Raw genomic sequence first — 27,460 nt, 5'->3', positions numbered from 1 at the left:
GAAGGTTGTACAAACAAACAAAACAGGTTTGTCACTTAGCAGCATTTAACAGCAAACAAATGAGAAAAACAAGAGAAAATAGGAAGGCATAACAGATATTGTGGGGCCATCAATCTGTTCACACACGAGCCGAGATGGGATTAAAGTTTAATTTACTGCAAGAAATTAAGTTCTGGTTAGGCAAGTGGTTTTGGTTTACCAGAAAAATATTATTCATGACTAAACCAATGTTTGTACAAGTTTGTGTTTGTTAAGGCCTGTGATTCCATAACGCAGCACTTTTCAGAGTTCCTTTTGGACTCAAACAAACACCAGTTGCTCAATCGTCCTAATTTCCCGACAGTGATGGACTTACTGCTACGTCTTCACAAAAAAAAAGCTCAGACTGTGAAGTGAATATTGATCTATTGATTCAAAAACAGTATTCAGTGTACAGATGTTTTAGCTTATATGATACATACAAAACACCAAATACTCACAAGAATAAAATAATAAAAACAAACAGACCTACTGCTGAGATCTATCTATTACCTGTCTCTCTTTTTTAACCTGTCCCTCAAAAAGCCAATGAACAGCACACTATGTCTCTCTGGAGGACAGCATTGGCTTGAAAGCAAAAATGGTCAAACTGGAAACTGATTACACATATGTTCAGCCAATTCTGACTAATCATAAAGCCTTCAGTCCTTTTGCCCTTTTGTTCCTGCACAAACACCAGATTGACCGTGTAGGGGAGTGACTCAGGTTGGGTAAACTGTCCCAGCAGTCACCGACCAATATCAGAGGATCAATAAACGTGGGGGAGGACATTGAGTCGCACACAGACGGAGGATAAATACCTGGTCAAATCAGATTTCAGTGACAGAATAAGGAGTGAAGGCACACTGAAGACAGCTGAGTGATTGACAAGGCTTTGAGCACTTAACAGTGGACGATGAGGACGCTACTGTTGCTGTATCTGTGTGCGTACACGGCCTGGGCTCAGGATAATCTGGAATATGATGACTATGACACGGTGAGTGAATACAATTATATGAACGTTTTCTAAAGATACCAGTTGAAGCCACAAAACGTAGTGTGTGTGTGTGTATATTTATTTTCTAAACTTAACATTTAATGTATTCAATTTTAGTTTGAATTCTGACATCCTAAAATCAAAAGGCGGATTTAATGTGTATTTATTATTATGTTAGAAACAGAATTATGATTATGGCTGGGCATCAGTATTCTAAGGCAGTGGTTGCCACCCTTTTTCTAACATTGAGTAAACTGACGACCCCTGATTAAGTGATTTTACAGATATTTCATATCTTTAAACTCTAATTATATTATATCACTATTTTAATTAGCTCTTCAGATGTTTTCTTATGCAGGATGAGGTTGTTTATCAGAATGAAGGCTCTGTGAATATAGCTAAACCTTAAAAACAATAACAATTTTATTTCAGTTCAATTTACATAAATGAACAAAATTCTGAGATATCGGCCTACTGTGTGCATCACTGTAATCACTGCAAGCCTTATCTTATTAAGTGCGGTGTGTATGTACAAATGTTTAAGCGTAATAAATATTTCAATAATTTAGACACTTAAAAAATGTATTCATGTAAAAATTGTTTGGATGGGGACAGATCCACAACTTAGATAGAATGTGACATTATGAATATAATGTGTTGTTGACAAAACTATGTTGTTTGAATTATGAAGCATATTTTATTTAAAAACAGTACACGTGATTGTAAGGGTCTCTTTGTTTTATATGTTTGTAAAGTTTTCAGGGGAACAGTTGATTGCATCAAACATCAAGTTGTAATTTTTGCTCTTTACATACCATAGATTTATATCACAAAAATACTATGATGTTCACAGTTGTGTGATTTTTATTTATGACAATCCAGACCATCTAAAATGTCACATCATCTTGTTAATGCACTTACACACAACAGCATTGTATTCAACATTCAGATTACATATATTCTACATTTGATATCAGATACAGCTTTGTCACCTGCAGTAGACTCATACTATAAACTGTCCTAGATAATGTAGCTTTTAAACAACTGTTTAAAACACATGCATGAGAAGAAAAAGGATTTGAATGTTCAAATGTATTCACAATAGTTTCCTGTTATCTTCGACAGGATGGCAAGAGCACACAAGCAAAGAATAACACAGTAAGTAGAATACGTTGAAATGGTTTGACTCATGAATTTCATTTATTTTCCTATTTTGTTATTTATTTCATCCATCACGTCTTGTTTCCTCTTGTTTCCCTGCAGGCGACTGTAGATGCTCGTGGTCACCGTCCGCTATCAAGAGGGAGGGATACCTACAGTTCCAGCCGCTATACCCCGCCACCAATCGGTGGTAGTGGCAGGTACATTCACATGAGAAATAATTAAAGGAAAGAATGACAGAAATACTTACTTACTAATGCAACCACCCTTGATGCATATAGAGATATTTTACTTTGTGAAAATACTCCGTTATGAGTAAAAAGTACCAGAATTAGCAGCAAAATGTACTTACAGAATCAAAAATAAAAGTTCTCTCTCTTAGAATGTTATATTATTGGATCAAATCAAGCACCTCAAAATTATACTTAAATAAAGCACTGTAAATGCACTAAAATTATACTTAAATAAAGCACTGTAAATGCACTAAGTTACTTTCCACGAGACAAGTTAAGACAAACTTAAGACACTTCACAGACCTGGAAGCTCTGTCCATTATATATACTGTCAATGGTGAAGTGCTTCTTGCTTTTTGTTGAAGGTATCGCGGCCGCCCCACCCCGGCTCCAGTTGGACGACCACAGGCACAGGAGAAGGAGGAGCAGCCGGAGTCCGGAGGATGCACACACGCCTCAGAGGAGATGGTAGGAGGACACCGACAAATGGTCACCAAAGGGAACAAGCACTGATTTTAGCGCAGTAACAGTTTGTAGACTCTTCCTTTCCAGGAGAGCCTACAAACTTGAAACTATACACAGTGCACTGTATTGTAATCAGTTGTTTCAACTTAAAAAATGGTTGAAACTGATTACATTAAAAATTGTAAGTAACAATTTTACTAGTACAAGACACAGTAAATTACAGAAATGTTCCTATGTATGTACTTTTTACTAGATATTTAGTTTTCACAATACAAATAAAAATTACAAAATTAAGTAAATTAAAATTAAAATTTACTTAAAAGTACTTGATGTACTTTGATTTTTTTTTTTGTGAAATTAATATATCTGGTTTTACAGTGTAGGCCTCTATTCCAACATTTGGCTCACTTCTGTAAAGAAAAGTAGACAAGAAATATTGAATTTGTCAAAAAAAAAGAAGCCCTTAAGTCTGTATGATTGTTAAACATTATAAAAAGTACATAATACAAAATTCATCCAAGTCACTTGTTTTACACATATTTCTTGAGTTAATTTTACAGCTTTGAAAATAATATAAAAAATTCATAATATATAGTACGTCACTTGGTTTACTAAATTATAAAAAAAGGGCTCCTTTTAGGAAAAAGGATGGGGACCACTGGGCTAAAGCATTCAAAACCACAAGAATGACGTAGAATGATCTCAAACATTTTGAGATGGTGATTGAAAATAGAAAAGGAGAACAAAGACAAAGAAAGTTACTGAAACACAGAAAACTAACTAGATATTTTTCTGTCCAACAGGGTGTTTTGTGCCCCAATGGCTGCGAGCTGAAGACGGCACTGCTGAAGCAAGAGAGGAACGTCAAGGCGGTAAATAAAGCTGATTTACTAATTTTTTTTTAGTCCAATTTGTTTTCATTGTTTTTTTGAACTACCAGAAGCTTTTTCTTGGTACAAATCGGGCTAGAAATTAGTTTAAACCAATGTTTAGAAATGTAATTGCATGGAATTTATTGCTAGCGTTGTTGTCACATTGAGCAAACATGTATTCATTGATCTCTCACAGAGCATTAGGGAACTCAAGCCTCATGTGGATGAGTTGTCCCGATCCTCCAACGTCGTTTACAACTACGTCAACAGCATTTCCAACTCCCTGAGGGAGAGGCAGAGAGTTGTCAATGGTGAGAAAGATCTGATTAATCATCAGCCAGATAATGTTGGTAGATTGTGTTGCAAAAGGGATCTTCTAAAAAGCCCAAACAGGTGTAAAAAATACTGCAATTTCAAGTTAAATGGTGAAATCAGGACAAGGAGTCCATTGCCTGTGTTTACTGAAAATAATACAAATCCATCATTTTTTACTGCTTGTTCAGGACATTTTCTACAATTTCAGGAAAAATTTGATGTGCCCAGTGTATGATTTTTCATGTGATCAAAAAATGTACAACTATTACTGATACTTAGTATGTTGGTAACAAATTTGGTTAACCTATTGTTCACTTAAGAATTAATTTATGACAAGTCGTGCACTTATTGAAGAATAACGTATTGCGTAGAGGAGTAGAGGGTACTCTTACTGGTTGATAACCAAATTTCAACAATGGCTACTTTTATCAGATAACAATTTTATTTCATTTTCGGAAAACATGCTCTTTACAGGAAGTTTCCTTTGCTACTAGCTTTTTCAACTCTGACATTAAAATCAATTTAAACTTAGTGGTTTGGCAATTTTTTTTATCCTCAATCGGTCCTGTCAAATCCCTCAAGGAATTTTTTTTATTGAAACTTCTGATGACATCTGCAAATTATTCTGTACTTTGTTTTGTATGATCTAAAACATTTTAGTTAAAATCTTTCCTTTTGCAACTCTTTTCTCTACCTGTCCATCTCTTCCTCCTCAGACAACAGCAGAGTGGTCAGTCAGTACACCGATCAAGTGGAGGAACAACATGCCTACATCAAGGAGACGGTGGACACTGTCTTCCCCTCCAACATCAGAGTGCTGCAGGTAAATAAGAACTGGCACGAGTCAAAAAGAGTAAACATTTGATAAGCCCTCCCTAATCACAGACACATCAAAACCTGTTAATTCAATTATTTAAAAGGGATCTAAAGACCTGAAATAGCCCTAATGTAATGTATAATGTGCTGTGGCTGCAGGGGGTCCTGGACAAGATCAGGTTGAAGATCCAAAGGCTGGAGAAGGCCATCCAGGCCCAGAGGCAGGAGTGCAGGGAACCATGCAAGACTAAATGTCCCATACCAGTGGTGTCTGGTAAGTGTGGTGCCCCCTAGAGGTTACATCAGTGTGAAAGTGTTGGACTGAAACAACAAACACTTGGTCTGTCTTTGATAAAGCGATGTATACATATGTACATGTGCAGAAGTTTTTCTGTGTTTAACTGTTCTCCTGTGTGATTCAGGTAAGGAGTGTGAGGACATCTTCCGTCGTGGAGGAAAAGACTCCCAGATGTACATGATCCAGCCCGACACCTTTTACCCTCCATACAGAGTCTTCTGTGATCAGTCCACCCAGAACGGAGGTGAGAATATAACTCAGGCCATCAGTACCTTTAAACTTTAATTTTGTTTTTGTTGCAAATAACTTTGGTAGCAGGCCTTGTGTTTTACATAGAACGTTTTTTTTTTCCCCCAGGATGGCTCCTCATCCAGAGCAGGCTTGATGGCAGTGTCGACTTTGGCCGACGTTGGGATGAATATCGACGCGGTTTTGGCAACATCGCCTTTGATTCTGGCAAGGGTCACTGTGAGACTCCCGGTAAGACTTTCACAGCATCAGTCAAGGGAGCTCATCCTTGGTGCGATGGCTAGGAAACCATTTTGTTACCATTATTCCTATAATTTGTGGTTGACTGACATACCTTTCTTATCTGTCATGTGTGACAGGTGAATACTGGCTGGGTAATGACCGCATTAGTCAGTTGACCAAGATGGGCCCCACTGAGGTTCTCATTGAGATGCAAGACTGGACAGGAGCCAAGGTAAGATTTCTATTAAGAGCACAAACAATTATTCTGCAAATATTTTAGATTTTTTGATAATCAACATTTTCCGGGTTTGGTTTTCAAATGTAATTATTTTCTACTTATGCTACAGCAAAGTGAAGGTTTTTGGGTTTTGCATTGTTTGTCAGTCAGTCAGTTAGCCCTCGTGGGGGTTTTACAGTTGGGACTGCTATATCAGGGTTCCATGTCTTTTATTTTTATTTTTTAAACCCTGGTTCCTCAATTGTTTTTTAACAAACAAGCACAACTATAGAAATACTCCAAGCAATAAATTATTTCCAATCTCTTCAAGCACCATTGAATGACTGTACTTCTAACACCCATTTTAGTTTCATTCTGACTTTGATTGAGGTTTCCTTATTGATTTTAAAATTAAAAACATTAGTATTGCTTATTTAACCATGCAAAAGTCACATCATTAACAAACCTTGCCTCGATACGGTTAGCAATCATGACGTACCATGAGTAATCAACAAATTTTGATATCTCAGTTTGAAACTCAAATGGTTACTGCTGTCATTTAGGTCCAAGCCCAGTATCAACAGTTCACCATCCAGTCAGAGACGTCCAACTATGTGATGGCGGTTGACGGTTACTCCGGTACTGCTGGCAACGGTTTCCTGCAAGGATCATTGGAACTCTTTGGTGAAAACCGCACCATGACCATTCACAACGGCATGATGTTCAGCACCTATGACAGAGACAACGACAACTGGTAGGTGTCCTGATGGTGATGTATACAGGATTACCATAATGCCATGTGACAAAACCCCAAAACCAACAAATCCTCCACGCAAACTGAAAAAAACAGAAATTCCTGTATGTAAAAGTGGGTTAACACTAACTGAACATTTTTGTGGCTTACTAACTCTACAAGACACACTATAATCAACCCCTCCAGGATTTTGCATTTAAATTTTTTTGGGAGTGTTGCAGCCTAAAATGCCAGATTTCATGGCATCTTGTTTTTCTAAAAATGTATGTTGTGATGTATGTTGTGATGTTTTTAGGCTTTTTCTGCAATGAAATTGTGGGAGGAGAGTAAAAAAAAAAAAAATAGTTGTGATTTTTTCTTCATTAAAAGTCAAAGGCAACTTGTTAACTTGTACGCTAGTAGTTTGTACATTTAAATGTACTGTAAAAGCTCTACTCCAAGTAAGATAAGATCAGATCAGATAAGATATTCCTGATCCCCCGTGTGAGAAATTCAAATAGCAGTACCGCTGACATATGTGTGCGAAAAAGGTGGTACAGGAAGTGAGGTGACGTAGGGACTGCTCACTGGGCTAACTGGGGAACTACTGTACAGGCTAGCCAGCTGGAAACATCATCTTAACATGTTTCTCTGTCTGTTTCCTTGAACCAGGACCCCCGGTGATCCCTCCAAACAGTGCGCCAAGGAGGACGGAGGCGGCTGGTGGTACAACCGCTGCCATTCAGCCAATCCCAATGGCCGATACTACATAGGCGGAGCCTATACAAAGCAAATGGCCAAGCATGGCACAGACGACGGTGTGGTGTGGATGAACTGGAAGGGGAGCTGGTATTCACTCAAGGCCATCAGCATGAAGATCAGGCCTTTCTTTGCCTCCAAATAATCATGTCGGAGAGCAACAATGCACACATAAAGGAGAGCATCAGAATAAAAGACACCACCAAAGTATAATGTTCCAACAAGTGTTTCCTTTATTTTAGCTCTAACCTTTACGTTGATGGACACATTTACACACAATTAAGTCTGGGCATGTGCTGTGAAATTGAACTAAAGGAAAACTTAAAAATGTTAAGAAAGTAAAATAAAACATGGTTTGATGTCAGGTAAATGTCATGTCTACAGATAAAGAGAAACATCTTATTGGTTGTGAGTGAATGAATGTGTGACGTCTTCAGTGTGCATTAATAGGACGAGTTGATGTTAACTGTCCTCCGCTACTCAATAAATGTATTGAGCAACATACTTCCTGTCTGGTCTGGTTGTTATTTCACTGCATTTCAGAGACTGTAGAAAAGGAAACAAATGTACCCACTACAGTCATTTTTCACATTCCTGCTGCACAAGAAAGTAAATCCCTTCTGCTCCATCTTGAATAACTAAAACAGAAATGCATATTGTGGAGAAAAATGTACAGAACTAAAATTGGTTTCAATACAATAATTTACCACAATAGTGGAGGTGTCTGGGCACCTCACGATTCAGTTCCGAGGGCTACGATGCGATTATAAAACAATTATCGATGTATAAAAATGTAATTTCTATGTATGATTTATTTTTACGTATAACCTCTACCAGATATGCACTCTTATGGAGAAATGAGCTGACTTCTGACTTAATTTTTCAGCTCATTAAACAGTTTATAATGAGTTTATGATCTCAATCTCTAGTTCCAAGTCCTTTTTCATACAGCATGATGTTCATTTAGTAAATTATGGTCCCATTTAGAGTAAAATAGACCATAAAGCAGGGTATACTTTAGGGCGGGGCTATCTTGTGATTGACAGCTTTCAGCATTCTCAGTGAGTCCTTCCAGCTCAACACACCAAACTCAGATCAAACTATCAAACTAGGCAGTGCTGATTAAATATGAAGAAAAGATTCTGTTACTTGATTTCTCACCTAAAATCGTTTCAGAAACATGTTTTAGTTAACTGTTTATCTGTAATACGAGATTGTGTGTGACCAGGCAAGCCACCATTGTTTCCTGCTACGAATGAGTCAAAACTGTGCAACCAATGAGAGCAGCTCAACTGTCTCCAGACAAACTGTCATGGCAACGACCATAATGCTAAACTTGAGGATACAAAATGGTCGGTGGATGGTAATAGGTTCAAACTTGGTTCAGCTGTTAGGAACTTTGTGCCGAGGTCCGCTATTTCATCTGCAGCTAGGTGTTTTGTTACAGGTGATCCCAATGTCGAGAATTTTGTTTTAAATTTCTAATTGTTTACTCTGACTGTTGACTGTGGCGAGACCCAATCGTTGAAGCGATAATCACGATGCATCAGAGAAACAAGTTTTTCTCCCACCCCTACGCAGTAGTGCTTTGATTGAAAAAAAAAAAAAAACACAAGCAAAACAGGTCAGAGCTAACTCTTTTATTAACTGATCCGTGTATAATAAAATGATGGAAACCATGCAGCTACTTCAATGTATACAGAAATGACAGTACAGTGTGTTGACAGGAATTGTTTCTGTGCCCAATTATGGCAAAACCGTGAAATAAATAATGATAAATAATGAAACGGAGGATGAAGAGAGGAGTGTGCTCTCAGGGATAAAATCTGTTATTGGACAGAGGTAATAAGAGCTTTTGCCAATGTGCAGTCTTCAAATGATGTGTTCATTAGGCTGAACTAGACACTCTTAACATGCAACAGTCAGTGTACAGAATCCAAGAGCATGGTTATACATCTTCAAACAAGAATAAAAAGAACAATTATTAGCTTATTTGAATAGCCCTGTCAGAATCTAGTTTTTCAAGTGCTGTTGAAATGAAAAACAAATACCCGATTTTCTCTTCCTTGCTTCCTTACTTCTTCATTCCAGCTCTGCAGCATCCACAAGTGCAGAGTCCTCCAGCAGCTCCTCCAGAACTACCTGGTTCTGTCCGATATCCTCAAACTGGGTCAACAGCTCTCTCTGGACCACTGGGATGGTCTTATACTCTGCAGACGGAGCCGGGCCTACATCTACAGGCTGCAGCTTGATATGTGGGATGTCTTGAGGATGCCGTGCTGCCTTCCTTCTCTGGTTCAGAGTCTTGTCTGTGTGGTCCATGTCAGTTTGAAGGTTTTGATACTTGGAATGATCTACGCTGAACGGTAACACCAACCGGCAGGAGCCATGGCAGGCTCGCAGCTTCATGTCAACGTCCACCTGGTGACGTAAAGAAGACATCAGCAACTAGCACCTAAAACTCCCTCAGCTATTACTAACCATTCAACACGAGGGAAATATCTGGCTCTCTAGCTGCTAAATGCTCCACGATGTTCACCAGCTCGTCTCCAAAGCTGAAATTCTACTTTCCACATTGCACTAGATGGCACTAACTCCTTCATACTGGTGCTTTAATACTCTGTAGATTCTGAAGAAAGCCTCCTTTTTAAGAACAACCTCTCACCTCTGTTCGATACAAGTCCTCCATTTGTTTTTGGACGTTGAGGCGCAGCTCGACAAGTTGCTTTGACAGTCTAGAGGATCGTTTCCGTAGCGACGTGAGGTTCCTGGCCAACGCTTCGCCATGTTTCACGAACTTGAGCTCTGAAGCTGGAGACAAATTCGCTGTTAATTAGTCTTGCATTACTGTAATCACTACAAAGAGACAGTCAGGGAGTCATAGTCAGTCTTACTGTATCTGTTGACTATGACTCTCCGGTGGTCGTTGTAGATGTGCGTCATCGTCATCATGGACTTCTCAGCCGCGTCTTCGTACATCACTGCTGTCTTACACACTTTCCTCAGTTTTCTCGCCACCTCGTTCTCCATCTGTGAGATCAAACCCTGGAGTCTGCAGCCAGAGGGGCATTTAGAAACCTTTGGGGAAGAACACACAATATCTGAGAATTTGTACCAGGTTTGCATACCAATTAAGTTCCGCCGAAGGTAAACTTGTTCTGTGCGTTTAACCCATCCGAAGTACGAGGAGCAGTGGCCAGCGAAAATCCACAAATTGAAGACACAAACCGACCTTTGTCTAAATACACAGAGATTGATTTATAGAAAAGTAAGAAGTGCAGATGTGTGCGTGTTTCTTACCCAATCATCATCTGAACACAGAGCGATGTCGGGTTTCACCCGACAGCGCTGCCCTCTCTGGGACTGGGTGTGACTGTGTGGCCCTCGGCCATCTTGATTCTGCTGCCTCAACCTCGCACACACTGCAGATAAACAGACAGAACACAGACAGGACTGCGGTCAGTTCACCTTCAACTGAACACGATGTTGCAATGATAAATTGGCAGTTTTGTTGTAGTAGTCTAAAGTTTAGACAGGATTAGGATGTTTTTTTCATGTTAAAAACACTGCGATTTGTTGGATTTCTAACTTCATTCTCTGATGACGCAAGAAAATTGATTCAACAAATTGAAATTGAATCCATTTGCTGCTAGGTTTTTCTTCCTAAAATGGTAGAAAATGCCATACCATAAGCCTGTCACATGCGTGTACTAAAACAAATACAAATCCCTTAATTTGTATTGCTTATTCACAGCATTTTCTACCATCTTAAGAACAGTTGTCAAAAGACTAAGTATAGTATGATAAGAAATTGTCTGTATCTCAAACTATAAGGAGCAAAAACAAACTATTTGGTATCTATTAACTCGTAACAAGTTAAATGTAAAAGATATGCACATATATGAAGTTATCAAAATATGTAATTAGGAAAACTGTAAAAAAAAAAGTGATTTTATCAATGAGTTATATGAAGTGTGAAGTTGTACTGTTAGATACTCGCTCGAAGTATGTTGGTACCAGATTTCAAGACTTTACACCAATCAGAACAAATATGTTTTTTTCCTTATCCCTCTAAATATATTCTTTTGGCCGAGTCGGTTGTTATTTTATTTGTATAAGACTGGATTACCAACTGGGCAAAGTGACCTCTGACCCTCAGGGGCCCTGGAGGGCTCTGGTTTACTGTGTGGCAATTAGTTTGTAGTATTTGATTAATAATAATCTGCACTAAAGAATAACATAACTGAAATGTAGATGTAGTCTGCTGTTTGCACTGGGTATTTGAAGGCAACAGGACTTTTGCCCTGGAGCCCCTCTATTTATCTGTATCACATTCATAACGAAACAAACTACCCTCTAAATCAATGGTTCTCAACCTGGGGGTCACAAAGTCTTCCCGATTTAGGATACCTTTAAAAATATACACAGTGGGCCTATATTTCATTGTCGTTTTTAAAGGGAACTTAAAAAATAAACACAGTACACTGTACTGCAATAAGTTGTTTTAACTCAAAAAACAGTGGAGAGGTTTACATCCATCATTAAGTAACAGAAACTCAGTTTATTTAGTTCAAAATAATTTTGATTAAGCAGCTTTTACGAGTAATTTTAAGTGACGTTATTTAGTACTTTTTACTCTGTATTTTGTTTTCACATTACAAGTAAAACTTTACAGTGTAGGTCTATATATAAGGGAAAAAAAATGTAAAAAAAAGAAGCCTATTATGTTTTTTGTTAAAATAAAGAATACAGAGAATTGTATAAAAAAGTTCGCCAAACAGTAAATTATTTAATATTTTACACTTACAAAACCTTAAAACCTCTAAATTCGACTGAAATAACAGCACAAACCACAGTAGCTGAAGTGAACATTGAATCTTTATTGATCGAGCAGAGTTCAGTCAACAGTGTGGAAACGTCAGGTCGTTCCAGGAACACTGGTCAGATGATCCGAACAAACAGGTCAATGACATTTACACAAGGAAGAACAGAACACAAACACCCATGACACGATTTTGAAATATCAGAATGATTTACGAACAGTCTAAAGGTCTGTAACTTCGATTTTTTTAGCCTCAAATATTTATCTGAAGCTTCAACCATCACGTTATGCTCTTTGTGCTCGTCGCCAAACTCTCTTTGGGTTTAAGTTCATAAATCCGTGTATATTTTACGTTATTTGATCATTTTTTCCTTTTAAAAAGCAGCGGATCGAATTAACATCCTAACGGTTTTCAGACTGTAAGTGGCCGTTTTATATGTCACCCAAACGACTCCGTTCTCAATCTCGTACGGCGTGTTGTTTTCCGGGTTGTATGTGCCTTTGTAATAAATCCCGTTCAGGTTAGCTGACTGGCAGTTGTTGTACCACCACCCGCCACCGTACAGCTCTGCGCAGTTCTCCTCCCACTTGTCATTGTCTCGGTCAAAGGTACTGAATTTCATCCCGTTGTGGGACAGGTAAGACGCCATATCCGACTGAGGCACCACCAGAGCGTCCCCTGCGTCCCCGGTGTACCCCGACACATGCAGCGGGTACCCCTCCTCCTCAGAGCCGACCCTGATCGTGTACTCGGCTTCGGCTACGCCCCCTTCCCAATCCTCCAGCTCCACCTTTAATATGGTCTCACCCTGATTAGTCAACAGGTGGAGGTTCTGGTTGCCTAGCCAAAAGTCCCCCTTGCCCTTTGCATCGACCGACCCGAACCCGCCGCGATACTCGGCCCAGGTGCGGTTGAAGCTGAGTGCGCCGCTCTCTCTTTGCTGGACTAACAACCACCCACCCATTAGCCCCTCCTGCTGGCAGTAAACTTCCACTACCTGTGCTGAGTCCGCGCCGCCAGGTCTGATCTTAAACAGGCCGTTTGTTTCCCCGTTCAGGTGGTTCTGGTAGGCTGCGACACAATCTGCAAACAGAGAGGGGCACACCGCAGACCGCGAGTTAGCTTGGACCGGTTTTTGCTTGGCTGGCTGAAATTTACTGCAATGATAAAACGGTAAAGTTTTGTCAATCTGCACTTGGAGAATGAGCAGGATTTTACGGCGCTACCATTTGGAGGTTTCAACGACGGGAAGAAGAGCATACTTTGTGCAATTATAGAGATACAGCGCATTTAAGCTTTTCTAAAGACTGATTATGATCTGATATATATTAAAGCCCATTTCTGGCAATGTGGCATAAAAAGTCAATATTTTGAAAACGTTTCTCAGTATAATGACTTATACAATCTTTTTCTTTTACGTCACATTAGCGGAAATGGGCTTCCATAGATATATGACTGTTTTACTTTATTTAAATAAAGGATTTAGCATTCTTATTTGAGTTTATTTAAATCTTCATTAAATTTGTTAAGGAACATGAAAAAAAATGTTCTCAGTCATAAACACACGTTCAATGCCAAACGGCTAACACTTGTCAATCTGTATTTGAAATATTTGTTGTTTTTAAAGTTCCTCATAGTTTCTATTTAGTTTTTTGGATTACACAATGACCCAAAATTTGTCAGCAACAATCCAAAACATCTAATTAAACTTAAAACTCCTGCAGTAAATAACAATTTACAGAGTTCACTTCTTATTTTTGGTACATAGGGCTAGCTAGCGGATGCTAAAGCATGCTGTCTAGCTGAATGCGCCGTTCTCTGCCCTCACAGATTTTACTCCAGGTCTGATGTTGGGGTACCTTTTCCTATATAATCGGCCTGCCTCTCAACGCGTGCGGTCTTCACACTCCGGGCGTGGAAATCGGGAACGTCGTCCTCCGTGACATCTGTCAAGAAACCGCCGAGGTCATCGCCGAATGGATTTCCAAATCCACTTTTGGTATCCCCTAAGAGACTTCCCTTGGCGCCACCGACGTGGGACACAGAAGAAGAAGAGGAGGAAGAGGAGGATGATGTGTGGGTGAGGGAAGGGAAGAAGGAGCCCATCCCTCCCTTAGTGAGTTCTGCTAATCTCTGGCACTCGGGGCCTCCTCCTATCACCTCCTCCACTCTTTCCACAGGCCCTTCCTTTGTGTGGACGATGACCCTCCTGGTGCTTTTGGTGCAGGTGACGCTTTGAGTTGACACGTGGCTCGTGCTGGGCTGGCTGAAACCTTCAAACCCTCCACCCGTGCCGAAGAGATCCCTGTTGCCTCCGATCTCGGTGATGGATTTCGATGAAGTGGAAGAGGAGGAGGAGGAGAAAGAGGAGGAGGAATCTGAAGAGGACAATGGTGGGGCTGTAGACGAAGAATAGGAAGTACCTGGGACCTTGGAGATGGTTGCTGGGGACGAGCTGGAGCCTTCCCTCTCTAGGATCAATGCAACCGTATTTACCTGAGGAAGAGATTAGCTTAGTTAAGAAAAGACAGACCGCAATGTGAGCAGGTTGCATGTAGGAACTATTTTCTTACTTGAAGCGTGCATTTTCTCTCTTTTTGAGATGACTGCTGGCGGCTAACTAGCTAAGCACAAGCCCACCTTTCTTAAAGGGGAAGTATCCATCTATTAAGTATTGTAGCAACTTTTACTTAAAGAAGTCATTGTGCAGTAAAATGGGTTTGACTATTATTTATGATTTTTTAAAAGTTAATATTATTGCTGCATTAATGTTGCATTTTACTGCTGTTGAGCAAATTTTTTCTATAGTAGGCTATATGTACTGTTTGGTAATTTAGGCCTTGGTGCCCGAATACATTTTTATTTATCAAAGTGGCCCTGCCCTAAATAATTTAATCTTGATGATTTCTGGAAAGAGACTTTGAAATGCCATTTTGAGCACCACAAGTTCCATTTGGTTCCATTATATTGGAGTGAAGGTCGATATCTCCAAAACTCACACCAAAACAGATGGTAGATGACAAATAGCCCAACAGGTAAGAGGGAAAAATATTTGATTTGGTGTGAACTGTCCCTTTAAACAACCTTCATTTCGTAAAATGTATGAATCAGGTAACTTTCATCGTAGTCACAATCTGGTAGCTGTCAAACATAGAGTCCCTCTCACCTCCGGGAACATGTCCTCTCTCTGCTGTGCTGCCACGTCCTTGGATTTGTAGATGCTGTCCACAATGACGCCCTGCAGCGGCCTGCTCTTCATCACGTACAGCGTCCCCACAGACTCGATGTTCTGAGCCGACTGGGAGTCCAGCTGGCTAATCTGTGAAAGAGAAAGTGTTAATGACAAACCTGATACTGGAAGTCCACACAAACTGATGATGTTTGGTGTTTCTAACCCAGTGGCTCCCAACCTTTTTCTTTAAGGGACCCTTAGATAGACCCTTTCTATCATTTATTAAACTATGTGACATATTTTATGAATATTTCATATTCAATTCAAAACTGTATGATTACCCCAAAGAATTAACTCTAAAAAGGATTGATTTGGATGGTTTTTGAGCAGATTATTTCCTGTTTAGGGAACTATTTATACAATTCTGTTTATTTTATGGATTTTTAAATCACAATCCTACAAACTTAAAAGGCGTCTTTTTTTTTATAATAACAAATTCAGTGTCTACTTTTCTTCACAGAAGTGAACCAAGTGAGATATTGGTCTACACTGTAAAACCTGATAAGTTTATTTAACAAAATAAAAAAGGTTTAAATTTAGTACATTGAGATGTTTAAGTAAATTAAACTTCCATTTTGTTGAAAAACATTTTTGAACAAAGAGCTTTAGTAACTTTAAGTGACACTGACTTCATTTTGAAATGTTTATTTATTCCTCGTAAAAGGTCCTTAATCAGAAATGTTAGTTAGTTAAATATGAAAGGTAGTGTCACTTAAAATTACAAATAAAAGCTCCTTAATGAAGAATCTTTTTGAACTCTTGACTGAATTGAATTTGTGTTGCTTAAAATGTATGTAATTTGTTTCAACAGTTGAAGAAAATTAGACAATTTAGTTGTTTTGTTCACTTTTCACTCATTGGATCATCGTCGTAGCAGCTACGAGTTTTGCATTTAACTCTTTTTAACTCTACATAATGATCCTCCTACGCTCCTTAAATAGATTCCTTACCTGTTTGTCCAGAGCCACGTAGTCCTCATGGTCCACCTGGTACTCAGAGTAGCCTTGGCAGGATCCTTTGCAGGAACGGAGCTTAATATCGATATCCACCTGACGGATGAGACGAAGAGCAAATGAGTGAGTTTACACAGAAATTATGTGTGAATTTATCAGATTCCCCTCTTTCCCAATGAGCACTTTTCATCCTACTCTTTAAGGAACTCTTTTAAGAAACAATTTTTCCAGGACATTTTCTTGACACTTGCTCACCAACAGTCATAAAATTTACCATGAGGCCGCATATTTAAACGTTTAGCTTCAGTTTTCATACACATTATCCCACCGACGGTAGAGTTTCACACAAAATATCCACCCAGGTTTATGTAGGTTGTAATAGGCTAAAATACAATTAAAATTTCCCAGGATTTGTTGGTAATTTCCAGATGTTTTCATGACTGGAAAACAAGTCTATAAATGTCATTTTTTTTCTGGCGGGTTATTGGTACCCTGAGCATACACAATAAATGTAAAAATTTGTTTCCGTACCTCCAGCCTCTGCATCTCGACGACTTGGTCTTTCACTCGATCCTTCAGGGCGCCCAGGATCCTCAGCTGTCTGTCGATCTTGATCTTCATGTCTGTGATTCTCTGGCGCAGACTCTGGGCCAAGTCGTAGTAGCTGTTGTCACTACCTGGTGGACGAGGGGAGGATAAGATTATGTACTAGGCTCACAGAGCTACAGTTTTCTTTAAACCACAACATTTCAAATCAATTCAAGATTTATTTTATTTTACAGAAAATGTTTCTTCTCACCTATTAAAAGTAGAGGCTAACCCGCTTTGCATCTGGTAAACTATCTTAAAAGGTCTTAGCAGTTTGTGTCATAAAAGAAAATTAAATTGCATTAGATGATTAAACATATTTTTAAAGTAACCCTGTAGTGTATATAATATTATCTGCAAGGTTAAATTAAATTACCATATTATTTAACGCAGCTTTAAGGACATTTCTCAGGGTAACGTCGGTGGTATCACACACAAAAAACACACACTAACCAGCGTCGACGATGAGCTTTTCCTTCAGGTAGTCGTAGGTCTGTTTGGACACCACGTCAGTGGAACGGTGCTTGGCCCTGTTCTGGTCCAGGAGGCTGCGAATCTTCTCGATCTTCTTCAGCAGGTTGTGGTCGTATTTGTCCATCAGACCCTGAATCCTGCAGCCTGACGGGCATTTGAAGTTCTGATGGGCAATGGTAGAGAAGAAGAGATGCTTTAACCTCTAAAGCTTAAAGCTTTTGCTCATTTTATGGTTCACAAATCTCAAGAAAAATCAAAGTTTGTATTCTAATACTTAATAATAATAATGAAAGAAACGGTGAGAATGAGTTTTGAGCTGTTACCCATTCATCGTCTGTGCAGAAAGGCCACTCCCTCTGAGTGGCGCATTTATCGGCTCTGTTGCCCTGCTCCACCGGACGGGCTCCTCTGGGGTCGACCACTGTGGTCTACAGACAGACAGACAGTTTTTTATATATGGATAAATGCTAAAGTGCAGGTCTTTAATAGGAAAGAATTTATTTTATTTTTTATGATCTCATTTGGTTTTACAGGGATCATAAGTGCAAAGTTAATATGACGCATACTTATCTATTAATATAATAACTAGAAATGATCATATAAGAATCAGGTTGAATAGTAGCATATATATAGAATTAATTTAATTAGCTCTTTTCTTGAACAGATTGCTAGAGAGAGAATTTAACTAACATCAGTCGATTAAACGTATTTTTCTAATAAAAGAAAATGTAATTACATTGGTTGATTAAATGTATGTTTACTATAACAGATCATTAAATTACATTTCTTATTTGGGTCGTTATTAACAAAAACAGCTTACAGGGCAGAAAATAAATCAATTAAGTAGCACATCGTAGGTAATAATATAAAATTATAAAACATAATGACAAAAAGAATAAGCTGAAAACAAAATCTAAAAAGACAAGATACACTTTTCTACTGCATTAAAAACTGAGACCTGACGTGAGACTCACCACAGCTGAAGTCACATAAATCAAGCCGAGACAGACGAATAAACTGAATTGTTCCATCTTTGTTTCTGTCGTTCTTTCTCTGTGTGAAGACCGGTCGCTGAATGCCGCTCTGACGCCGCCGTCCGATCATTTGAAGCCTCCCTGGTTCGGTCTGACAAACCTCTGACTCATCAATCCGTCCGTCAGGTCACATCAGAGTTGAGCAACCGTCTGCTGTTCACACTGATCGATACGTTTGTTGTACTGTGTGTGTGTGTGTGTGTTTGCTGTGGAAATGTACACAAACACCACTCAGTTCACTGCAGGCCTTACTGGCATCTGATCCAGATTGTTTCCTCAGAGCAAACAGTGACAAACAGCGCTGACAGTAACATTTATGAGACAACGATGAGTCAAATGAGAAGAAAATGAAGATTACAGCAATTATTGAGTTTATTTTTGTTGTTTGAAGATGCTTTGAAAGTGTTTTCATCACCTTATTTTCAATGTTTGTTTTTTTTTTTGTTAGTGCAGTTTTTTATTAAAATTGTAAAGTTAGACATTTTGGGGAAAAATTCACATTCATGTTCTTTCTTCCGAGAGTTAGAGCTGCTCACTCCAGCTTTTTCTTCTATCAAATGAGGTACTTTGTATGAGAGCACTGGTTCCCAACCTGGGGGACGGCATACTTCACTGGGGGTCACGAGGCTTTCTTTAATGTAAGGGGTTTAAAAATGTTTTCAAAATATACACAGTACGCCTTTATTTTAGCTTTTTTTTTTTCATTTCTGTGAAGAAAATTAAATGCAAAATAAACTGTTAACCATTGGGGACAAAAAACACTTCATTTGTTAATTAAAAAAGAAAATAAATTGTTCACTATTTTGGAGAAACTTTCTTGCTGAGAGATGAGAAGGTTGACACCGATTGCACGTCTGTCCATCAAATATGAAGCTGGAGTCAGTTGCCAGTCAGCTTAGCTTAGCACAAATACCACAGAAAGGGAAACCGCCACTCCGTCCAGAAAATTATACAAAATACTAATTTGCAGATTATATTTTGTGTAATCTGGACAAAGTGAAGTGTAAAAATGACCAGTTGTCGTTACGTATCGGACTTTTAGCTAAAGTGAGTTTCTTGGCTCGAGTTTCATATTTAACAGACGGATATATTAGATTCATCTTCTTATATCAACTCTCTAACACATAAAATGTAACCCTAACTATAAGAATCTGCTTTGATATAATCAACTTTATTGTGCATTCAAATAAATGTGATAGAAAACCTGTGAAATTCCAATATTAATATTATATTATATTAACTAATATTCAAAAACAGAAAACAACAAATATGCAAAAAAATAAACACAAAAAAATATATAGAGTAAAATATTTATAATTAACATGTTTTTCTTGTCCCTCGTTGTAATCATGCCTGGAGAGCAACAGTGAGCATTTTTCTCCATAATCATGACATTAAACTGTATTAAGACTCTAACATTAACTGATGAGTCAAAGTCTTATTTTCTTGCAGAACAAATTAACTCATGACTCATTTTCAGGAAAGCACACCAAGCTTATAAGGGTCGGACCTTGGACAGTTTGTTTCCCCCCAACAACAACACGATGATGAGCTGGAGAATGCAGCAGTGGCGCCACCTACCGGAAAAATGACTGATCATTTAATATGACAAGCAGGTAAACCTGTGTCTTTTCCTTGTTCTCAGTGTTTGATATGAATAGGGTTGAGTTCACATTTGAACCAATACCAGGAGCCAACGGCCCCTTTTTTCTGTACTTTACACTCTAATAACACAAATGTGATTTAAGTTGCAAAAAGAATAGGTCCAAATTCCTGTCACTACTGCAGTGCTTTCATACTGTGATTTTAAACCAACTAATCGGGTTTGAATTGTTATTCGAGTTACACTTCCCACTAGGAACAAATAAATAATATCATATACAAAAGAAATAGTGGAACATGAGGCCGAGGGCTGATCTTTCTAGTAGTCAAATATTTATGATATTATTTAATTATTTAAATAACATAAATGCTAAAATAGACAGCGGTGATGATTGTGAATGTGTCAGAACAATCAACAAGGAGACATTGAACATTAAGTCAATTTATTTCAACACAGTGTAACATCACAAAGTCTGGTTGTTCAAAACACGGAATAAATAACTTCCAACTTCACTAAAACTAATCCTGGCGGACTGATCAATGCGATGGATGATGGATAACGTTAACAGTTACAAGTCATCTTGCTACAAACTCCCTCCTCTCCTGTCGCTGCCTGAATCCGCCATATCTTCCACCTCCCTGGAGTCAGAGTCCTGGTTGGAGCCGCTGTGACGAGGTATAGTTCCCCTTTATAGTACTTAAAGTAAAAAAAAAATAATAATTTAAAAAATACTAATTTGTGGTACAATTTAACAGTCTCACAGCTTGAAGGAAGAAGCTGTCTTTAAGTCTGGTTGTACAGCAGCAGAAGCTTTGTACCTCTTCCCAGAATGCAGCAGGGTGAGCAGGCTGTGGCTGCTGTCTTATAGTTCAGTGGTTCCCAACCTGGGGGGTCAGGACCCCCACTAGGGGTCGGCAAAACTTCATGGGGGATTTTAAAGGGTAGAAGAAAACTTTAAAAAATAAACACAACAGCCGTAAATCTTAAAAGTAAATTGTGTAATAGCCAACAATGGCCAAGCGTCAGGGACAAGAAAGCTTATTAAATCTCTATGCAATATACAAAATATATAAAAATAGACAGAATTGTATAAAAACTTGCAAAATATCAGGAAGAGTCAAAGTTTGCTTTACACAAACTTCGTAAAACATGTTAATTATATAAGGAAAACTGTTGATTACTGTTATATTATATTATTTATTACTGTTTTACTATCTTTCAGACCCGAAAGTCGCAGCTATCGATCAAACCAACTCGCTCTCCTGAGCCATGGCGGCTGCCACAAAAGATAAATCTCAGATCTAGTGTCTCTAATCTTTCTTCTTGTGCGTTAATCGGTGGATTCTGAGGTGCTGCAGGAGCCTGAAGCCCCTCTTACAGAGTTCACACTCAAACGGCTTCTCGCCTGTGTGAACACGTAAGTGTTTGGTGAGGTTACTCTTATGGTTGAACTGCTTCCCACACTCCTTACAGTCATAGGGTTTCTCCCCCGTGTGGATCAGCTGGTGTTTCTTCATGTTCACGAGCTGGGAAAAGCACTTGCCGCATTGAGAGCAGCGGTGTGGTCTCTCCGTTGTCCCAGAACACTTGTGACTGCTCAGCTCCGCTCCATCGGTGAATTCTCGCCCACACAGGGAGCAGCGTGGCGGTTTCTCCTCATGAGCGGACTGGTGTTTTTTCAGACTCGTTGGATGGGCGTAACCTTTCCCGCACTTGTCGCACTTGTACGGTTTCTCCCCCGTGTGGCCGCGTTCATGGAAGATCAGGTGCTGCAGTAGTCGGCAGCTCTTGCCGCAGTGCGAGCAGCGGTGCGGTTTCTCCCCAGTGTGTATCATCTGGTGCTTCTTCAAGTTGTTTCTCATGCTGAAGGCCTTGGGACACAGTGTGCACTTGAAAGGTTTCTCTCCCGTGTGGGTGTACTGGTGCGCCGCCAGCAAGAGTTTGACTCTAAACTGCTTCGGACAGAACTTACACTGAAACGGTTTTTCCCCCGTGTGGACCCGTTCGTGCTGCTTGAGCTTCGCCTGCTGCTTGAAGCTCTTCGCGCAGTAGCTGCAACCGTACGGTCTCTCCTCTGAGTGACTGAGCATGTGTATTTTGAGGTCTCCCCTCCTGGTGCAACTCTTGCCACACTGTTCGCATTTAAACGGTTTCTCCCCTGTGTGGATCAGGTGGTGCTCCTTCAGGGTGCCCTCTCTCCCAAACTGCCTCCCACACACGTCACAGCTGTGAGATTTTTCTCCCGTGTGAATGGGGAGGTGCTGTCGGAGGTTGTGCAACGAGTAGAATCTCTTATTGCATTGCTTGCAGGCGTGATGTCTCTTTCGTGGAGCCTCTCCAGATATTTCCTCCTGATTCTCCCCGTTCTCCCTGTCGACGCGCACATGCAGTCTCGAAATGCCGTTCAGTCTGTTCCGACTCTGGCCGGCTTGGCGTAACTCTCGCGGGGCCGCAGTGATACCGCTTGTGTCTGACAACGTTGCTCCTCCTCGCAAAGGACTTCCCACAGTTCTCACAGCGGTGATGTCGGGCTTTGGACGCACCTTCCGGCTGGTTCTTCTTTGGTTTGTTTTCATCTGTCGAGGAAGGAACAAACACACAATGAATATAGTTATAGTTTAAGATTATTCAATAACACCGAGCTGGATATTTTATTTATCGTTTTGGTGATTCAGTTAATTAAATATTCTCTCTTCAAACAAAATGAAACATCTCTGTAGGCTTTGGGCATCTTTCAGTTTGCAGATATTTTAGACATAATGATGAATAGATTATCTGAAAATAATCATTAGGTTTTCATTGATTTCCCACGAAGCTCTTGAGTCAGTTTCTTGATTGAAAGCACACAGAATGATACCACAAGCAGGAAATGTCACTGCATGAAAAGTGGGATTTTCATCCCCGTAAACGCCCGGAAATCTCCCTAATTTTCGGCAGTCAACAACAATTTACAGCCTGTGAACATCGCGTTTGTCTGGGCCACATATTGCTAATGCCTCTATTTAGCATATGAATAGCAGCGAAACCGTGCCTGGCCAGGCCTGGCTTGAATTTCCTTACTCAGTATTGGATGAAACCACTACTTTTAAACAAGAAAAATCACTCGTGATTGGTTGGCAGATCAAAGGAGAAAGGAAAATTTGCCAGGAACATGTTTATTCAAAGAAAGAGCTTTATTAGCACAAACACACAACTATGTACAAAGCGAGATCTGCCCACACAACAAATGGGAAGCTCACGAGAAGCCCAAAATCCTACAGCACCGTGAAGTGGCTGTTTGCCGCCTCGGAGCTGTAGTTAACTGCGGTATTCTGTCTTAATTTGGCCCGTTTTGCAGACGTTTGTGGTGCGTTGTCCTGTACTTCGGAGTCGCCTCTAATCTCGACTGCAGCGTGGCACAGAGCTCGGTGAGCTCCTGGCTGCGAAAGGACGGAGGTCGCACAATCCATCCAGACACCCCGTCAACGATGCCGTCTTCCTCTTCAGACATCAGGTCTATGGTGGCGGACTTCCAAAGTTCCCTCTCTCCCTCATATAGCACACTCTGTCTCCCTTCCAGCAGCTGTAAAAACAATCAATAAAGACAATCAGTACTGCGCGGTGCACTGCGTATGGACACAACACATCTTTTAATGCACCTGAAAAATAGTCACCAAAAAAAGTCTTACCCTCTTTCTTCTCGATCGACTCCGAGCTGAACTCTTCACAGCTTCCGCCTGCGGTGCAAGGTCTGGTTGTTTGTACCTGAAGTTCCTGCGTACTGTCTCGTAATAGGTCTTACAGGCGGCTGGAAAACAATTAAATGAGAGTGGTTTGAATAAAATAAAACATAAGTCGCAGTAGAATTAAACAAGGAAGGAGAAAACAGTAAAAGTTACTTACACACAATGTCGTCATTATCAGCATCGTGTAAATCCGGACTTGCAGACATAACTCCGAGCAAATAGGAGGTCACGGCCTCGTTATGAGGCGAGGTTAGTCTGTGGAAACAAAATGTACGGTTAAGATCGGTATATATTAACGTATCTATTTCCTTATACAGCAGAATGAAAGCATATTCTTTAAATCCTACCCTTGCTCCGGTTCGTAGCGCCTACAATTTGTCTCCGAGTTGTGAAGACGGCGTACTGCTTCCTGTAAATTACAAGACAAAAAAATACACTTTTATAAAGCGACTGACACTGGTTCTGCTCACTTGTTCTTTTACAACGCTACTAGGCTAATTTTAGCTTAGCTAGCAGTCACCGAACATATTCTTACCGCAATCTTGGGGTTGTGCACCCGTCTTCTCTTCTTAGAGTTAGTCTCTCCCGCACAGTTTTTCGACTCCAAAGCAGCCAACCTATCCTCCATGGACAGCAACCTGGAGTTGAGTTGAGTGAACTGCTCATTCACATCGGCAGCAAACAGAGTAAGCTGACGAGACAGCCCACTGAGAGCATTCAGCAGTCTCTTCTCGCCGGTCTGCGGACTGGCTGAAAGTGGTTGATCGCGTCCATGCAGAGGAGTCGAAGGGGAGTTGAAGGCGAGACGCCGTCCAGCCATTGTAGATCACGAAACAGCAAAGCAGCAAAAACACAGGAAATGGAGGAAAAGTTCTGAGTACAGGAATAAAAACCCAGCATCGCTTCTGCCTGTTGAGCGCATTGCTGGGAGATGTGTGGTTAACACATCCACTGTGCACTTAAGCAAAACCGAAGAAAAGGTCACTGTAGTCAAGTGACCATGCACAGTGGTTGTTTTGTTTATTTTCTTTTTTTTTACATAACATTTGCCATTGCTAACGACATACACAGTAATTAATCTAGCATAATTTCATTAAATAAATCAATTCAGGATCAAATTTAAGAGTCTATAATTAGGCCATACTGAGTCTCATCTATTTATACCAGAGATTTTCTTACCTTTTAGAAAAATGTGACCTGGAGTAAAACTCCTCCTGCTACCCTGATTTGCATTTGTATAGCTCACAGCATTTTCATTTGCATGGTAAAGCCTCCCCTAGAATTAGGGGGAGGGTGGTCATGGGGGGGGACAACTGCCAAGCAAGGCCCGCGTCAATTTCCGACAATTCACGGCAGTTTTCCGTGTTGTCTGCAAATTGCCGAATGCAGTCGTAAACCTGAAGTTCTACGACGATCTACAGTGCCGCTTACTGACGGAAATCCCACTTCTCATGCAGTGTGTCGTGTTAACATTAATAAATAAATATTAAATACCTAATATTTTTTAATTCAAACTATCTCTGGACTCCTCATGGGTTTATTTTGTTTCTTATTTATGACTGAAGTTTAAGATTTACTGTCTGTGTTTTATGTTTCCAGAAGCAATTATTCTTATAAATCTAACTCTCTAACTTTGGATGTTGAATTTTCATACATTTTCAATTTTAACATTTCCCTTCACCTTCAGGCTCAGAGGCTTCTTCATCTTCAGCTTCATGTTGCTCCGGCGTGGGCACGTCGTCTTCCTCCCGTCGTTCCTCTGAATTACAGATCAGGGCAGCTTTAGGGGACATTTTGAAGTCCCGTATGAGCCCGTCGGAGCCGCCGCCGTCCTCCTGCCTCACTAACATTGAATTACTCCACTGCACTTCATCCGTTTCTTCTGTTTTAGTCTCCTCACATTTGGGGATTTCACAATCACAATCGTTTTCTGCTCCAGCGTCACAGCAGTCCGGCTGCTGGTCCGGCTCCAGCTTTATCGCGTCCGGCGTCCGCTGTAGATTCCCAAAGTCCGCCTCCGACTGCTCACACTCGTCTTTTGGCGTCACCTCGGTGCCGGCACGACTCCGCTCCGCTGCCAGATCGACGGACGGCTCCTTCAGAGAGAGGACTGAAGGGAAGACAGGTAGATTTATGAAGCACAATTCATACGCCGGGGCAGCCTGCGGACACCAGCAGCCTCCACCAGATTCTGAATACCGAGAGATTCAGACTTTAATACAAAATCAACAGAAACTTGTTTCATTCTGAAGCGTTTGTCATGAAATTTGTTATATTTTTTAATAAACTTGAGGAACTGATCGCTGGTTACTGGTTGGGATTAATTTAGTCACTGGGAACGTGACAAGAGTCAGCGCTTGGGAAAAAAAGCTGCAGTGGTTTTTGGCTTTTGGATGTACGAGCAGATGAAATATTGTGAACTGTAGAAGTTTTCAGAAGCTTTGTTTCTGGAGTGATTCTCACGTCGGCTGCTCACCTTCTGGTCCCGGCCTCACAGCTGGTCTCACGTCTGCCGGGGCCTTCAGACAGTCGACCAGGTAGACCGACGGCTGCCTGAAGGCCTGCAGGGACACACCGCTGGGCGACGCCATGATCTCCACCGCAGCGAGTCAGAGGTTCATCGACCTACAAGACTGAAGATTAACAGTGAATTATACAGGTTGGATATAGGAGGAAGATCGTGGTGAGTTCAGGGTTGGACCCCTAATTAGGACAGTAGTTTAAACACACACACACACACACACACACACACACACACACACACACACACACACACACACACACAAAAGGGCATAATGCCTGATCAGCCCAGACATTATTAAACCATTAATAAAACTAATAACTAACAGCAGTGAATGTCAGACAGCATTATCAAACTTTAACATTTACCTAGTGGCGACAAAACGTCCACCAAAAGCTCCCTGCACCAAACTCCCTTTAAAAAACATCACATTTTAACTATTTCTAACGTGTCCGCAAAAACAGTTACCTCTAGAAAGACAAGATAAAGTGTGTTATATGTCCACAGTCTGGCTGTCACTTCGGCAGTAAAATAATCCATAAAGATAAAGTGTATCCTGTACAAACTTTACATTTTGTCTCCTCGGCCGCCGTCGCAGCTGCGCTCTTTTAGTGGGAAACAGACTCGTTAAATGGGACTAAACGCTTACGAGGTTCGTGTATTAACTCCAAGGTTCACACGTGTTTTCATTGTTGGAGGGAAAAGTAACCAGTAACTTTACAAAGAGGAACATATTCTACAAACTTACCAAACGGAGGTGAATCCGGTCTTTTACCGGACAAACGTTTGAGTCAATGTGCTGCTGCTGCTTCGTATGAACGTAAATAAATTCACTCTTTTGTTCTTTCTGCTCGTAAAACTTGTTTCCGGTGTTTTCGTAACGTTAAATCTGAAAAGTCGCCAGAGAACAGGAGTGTTTGTTTACTTCCGGGTTCCTGTTCTTCGAGTTATCTGGCGGATTGTTATCGAACTTAAAACCGCACATCGCCCCCTAGTGGACAGTCGGTAGAGCAGCAGCCTGTAAAGGTCACATTAGAGTCTATTACAAATAAACTAATTCATTAATTAATACATCTTAATAATAATGTTTTATAATAATTATAATAATAATAATATATTGTGTCTAATTAAGTTTACATTAGTCTATTAAAA

At 40.2% G+C, this 27,460-nt stretch overlaps 5 protein-coding genes across 5 annotated transcripts; 1 reads left to right on the top strand and 4 right to left on the bottom strand.

Moving 5' to 3' along the window:
• Positions 1–847: 847 nt before the first annotated feature.
• On the top strand, positions 848–7,859 carry fgb (fibrinogen beta chain). Its single transcript, XM_051395205.1, has 13 exons — positions 848–1,015; positions 2,141–2,173; positions 2,279–2,376; positions 2,775–2,877; positions 3,678–3,746; positions 3,943–4,057; positions 4,778–4,884; positions 5,037–5,151; positions 5,300–5,419; positions 5,533–5,655; positions 5,784–5,878; positions 6,427–6,617; positions 7,269–7,859. Exons 1-13 carry the CDS (start codon positions 935–937, stop codon positions 7,498–7,500), a joined length of 1,482 nt encoding a protein of 493 aa, XP_051251165.1. The 5' UTR covers positions 848–934; the 3' UTR covers positions 7,501–7,859.
• A 1,121-nt stretch (positions 7,860–8,980) lies between these two features.
• On the bottom strand, positions 8,981–12,063 carry LOC127360733 (fibrinogen alpha chain). Its single transcript, XM_051395211.1, has 4 exons — positions 10,656–12,063; positions 10,250–10,433; positions 10,021–10,166; positions 8,981–9,776 (listed from the first exon to the last, which is right to left on the bottom strand). Exons 2-4 carry the CDS (start codon positions 10,383–10,385, stop codon positions 9,438–9,440), a joined length of 621 nt encoding a protein of 206 aa, XP_051251171.1. The 5' UTR covers positions 10,386–10,433; positions 10,656–12,063; the 3' UTR covers positions 8,981–9,437.
• Positions 12,064–12,215: 152 nt separating this feature from the next.
• On the bottom strand, positions 12,216–18,566 carry fga (fibrinogen alpha chain). Its single transcript, XM_051395203.1, has 8 exons — positions 18,400–18,566; positions 17,749–17,853; positions 17,405–17,588; positions 16,895–17,040; positions 16,361–16,459; positions 15,345–15,497; positions 14,038–14,674; positions 12,216–13,261 (listed from the first exon to the last, which is right to left on the bottom strand). Exons 1-8 carry the CDS (start codon positions 18,454–18,456, stop codon positions 12,552–12,554), a joined length of 2,091 nt encoding a protein of 696 aa, XP_051251163.1. The 5' UTR covers positions 18,457–18,566; the 3' UTR covers positions 12,216–12,551.
• A 1,921-nt stretch (positions 18,567–20,487) lies between these two features.
• On the bottom strand, positions 20,488–23,072 carry LOC127360729 (zinc finger protein OZF-like). Its single transcript, XM_051395207.1, has one exon. The coding sequence runs from the start codon at positions 22,636–22,638 to the stop codon at positions 21,373–21,375; it is 1,266 nt and encodes a 421-aa protein (XP_051251167.1). The 5' UTR covers positions 22,639–23,072; the 3' UTR covers positions 20,488–21,372.
• Positions 23,073–23,216: 144 nt separating this feature from the next.
• On the bottom strand, positions 23,217–27,240 carry LOC127360728 (uncharacterized). Its single transcript, XM_051395206.1, has 8 exons — positions 27,057–27,240; positions 26,264–26,420; positions 25,469–25,897; positions 24,323–24,537; positions 24,135–24,196; positions 23,945–24,042; positions 23,731–23,849; positions 23,217–23,624 (listed from the first exon to the last, which is right to left on the bottom strand). The coding sequence occupies exons 2-8, from the start codon at positions 26,376–26,378 to the stop codon at positions 23,379–23,381; spliced, it is 1,284 nt and encodes a 427-aa protein (XP_051251166.1). The 5' UTR covers positions 26,379–26,420; positions 27,057–27,240; the 3' UTR covers positions 23,217–23,378.
• Positions 27,241–27,460: the final 220 nt, after the last annotated feature.

Source organism: Dicentrarchus labrax, unplaced genomic scaffold (genome assembly GCF_905237075.1).
Source record: "Dicentrarchus labrax unplaced genomic scaffold, dlabrax2021, whole genome shotgun sequence".
NCBI classification, from domain to species: domain Eukaryota; kingdom Metazoa; phylum Chordata; class Actinopteri; family Moronidae; genus Dicentrarchus; species Dicentrarchus labrax.
The sequence above is the reverse complement of the archived record's forward strand: the minus strand, read 5'-3'. Positions and strand labels throughout refer to the sequence as shown.

What these genes read in the sequence shown, in the direction of transcription:
- fgb (XM_051395205.1), top strand. Translation starts at nt 935, where the DNA reads ATGAGGACGCTACTGTTGCTGTATCTGTGTGCGTACACGGCCTGGGCT. An exon ending in GAGGCAGAGAGTTGTCAATG is followed by an intron (nt 4,058 to 4,777) that starts GTGAGAAAGATC and finishes CTTCCTCCTCAG; the next exon opens with ACAACAGCAGAGTGGTCAGT. An exon ending in CCAACATCAGAGTGCTGCAG is followed by an intron (nt 4,885 to 5,036) that starts GTAAATAAGAAC and finishes CTGTGGCTGCAG; the next exon opens with GGGGTCCTGGACAAGATCAG.
- LOC127360729 (XM_051395207.1), bottom strand. Translation starts at nt 22,638, where the DNA reads ATGAAAACAAACCAAAGAAGAACCAGCCGGAAGGTGCGTCCAAAGCCC.
- fga (XM_051395203.1), bottom strand. Translation starts at nt 18,456, where the DNA reads ATGGAACAATTCAGTTTATTCGTCTGTCTCGGCTTGATTTATGTGACT. An exon ending in ACGTGGCTCTGGACAAACAG is followed by an intron (nt 15,498 to 16,360) that starts GTAAGGAATCTA and finishes TCTCTTTCACAG; the next exon opens with ATTAGCCAGCTGGACTCCCA. An exon ending in GGCCGATTATATAGGAAAAG is followed by an intron (nt 13,262 to 14,037) that starts GTACCCCAACAT and finishes CTCTGTTTGCAG; the next exon opens with ATTGTGTCGCAGCCTACCAG.
- LOC127360733 (XM_051395211.1), bottom strand. Translation starts at nt 10,385, where the DNA reads ATGGAGAACGAGGTGGCGAGAAAACTGAGGAAAGTGTGTAAGACAGCA. An exon ending in AGTCATAGTCAACAGATACA is followed by an intron (nt 10,167 to 10,249) that starts GTAAGACTGACT and finishes ATTTGTCTCCAG; the next exon opens with CTTCAGAGCTCAAGTTCGTG. An exon ending in AGGACTTGTATCGAACAGAG is followed by an intron (nt 9,777 to 10,020) that starts GTGAGAGGTTGT and finishes TTACGTCACCAG; the next exon opens with GTGGACGTTGACATGAAGCT.
- LOC127360728 (XM_051395206.1), bottom strand. Translation starts at nt 26,378, where the DNA reads ATGGCGTCGCCCAGCGGTGTGTCCCTGCAGGCCTTCAGGCAGCCGTCG. An exon ending in TGCACAACCCCAAGATTGCG is followed by an intron (nt 24,197 to 24,322) that starts GTAAGAATATGT and finishes TGTAATTTACAG; the next exon opens with GAAGCAGTACGCCGTCTTCA. An exon ending in GTCGATCGAGAAGAAAGAGG is followed by an intron (nt 23,625 to 23,730) that starts GTAAGACTTTTT and finishes TTGTTTTTACAG; the next exon opens with CTGCTGGAAGGGAGACAGAG.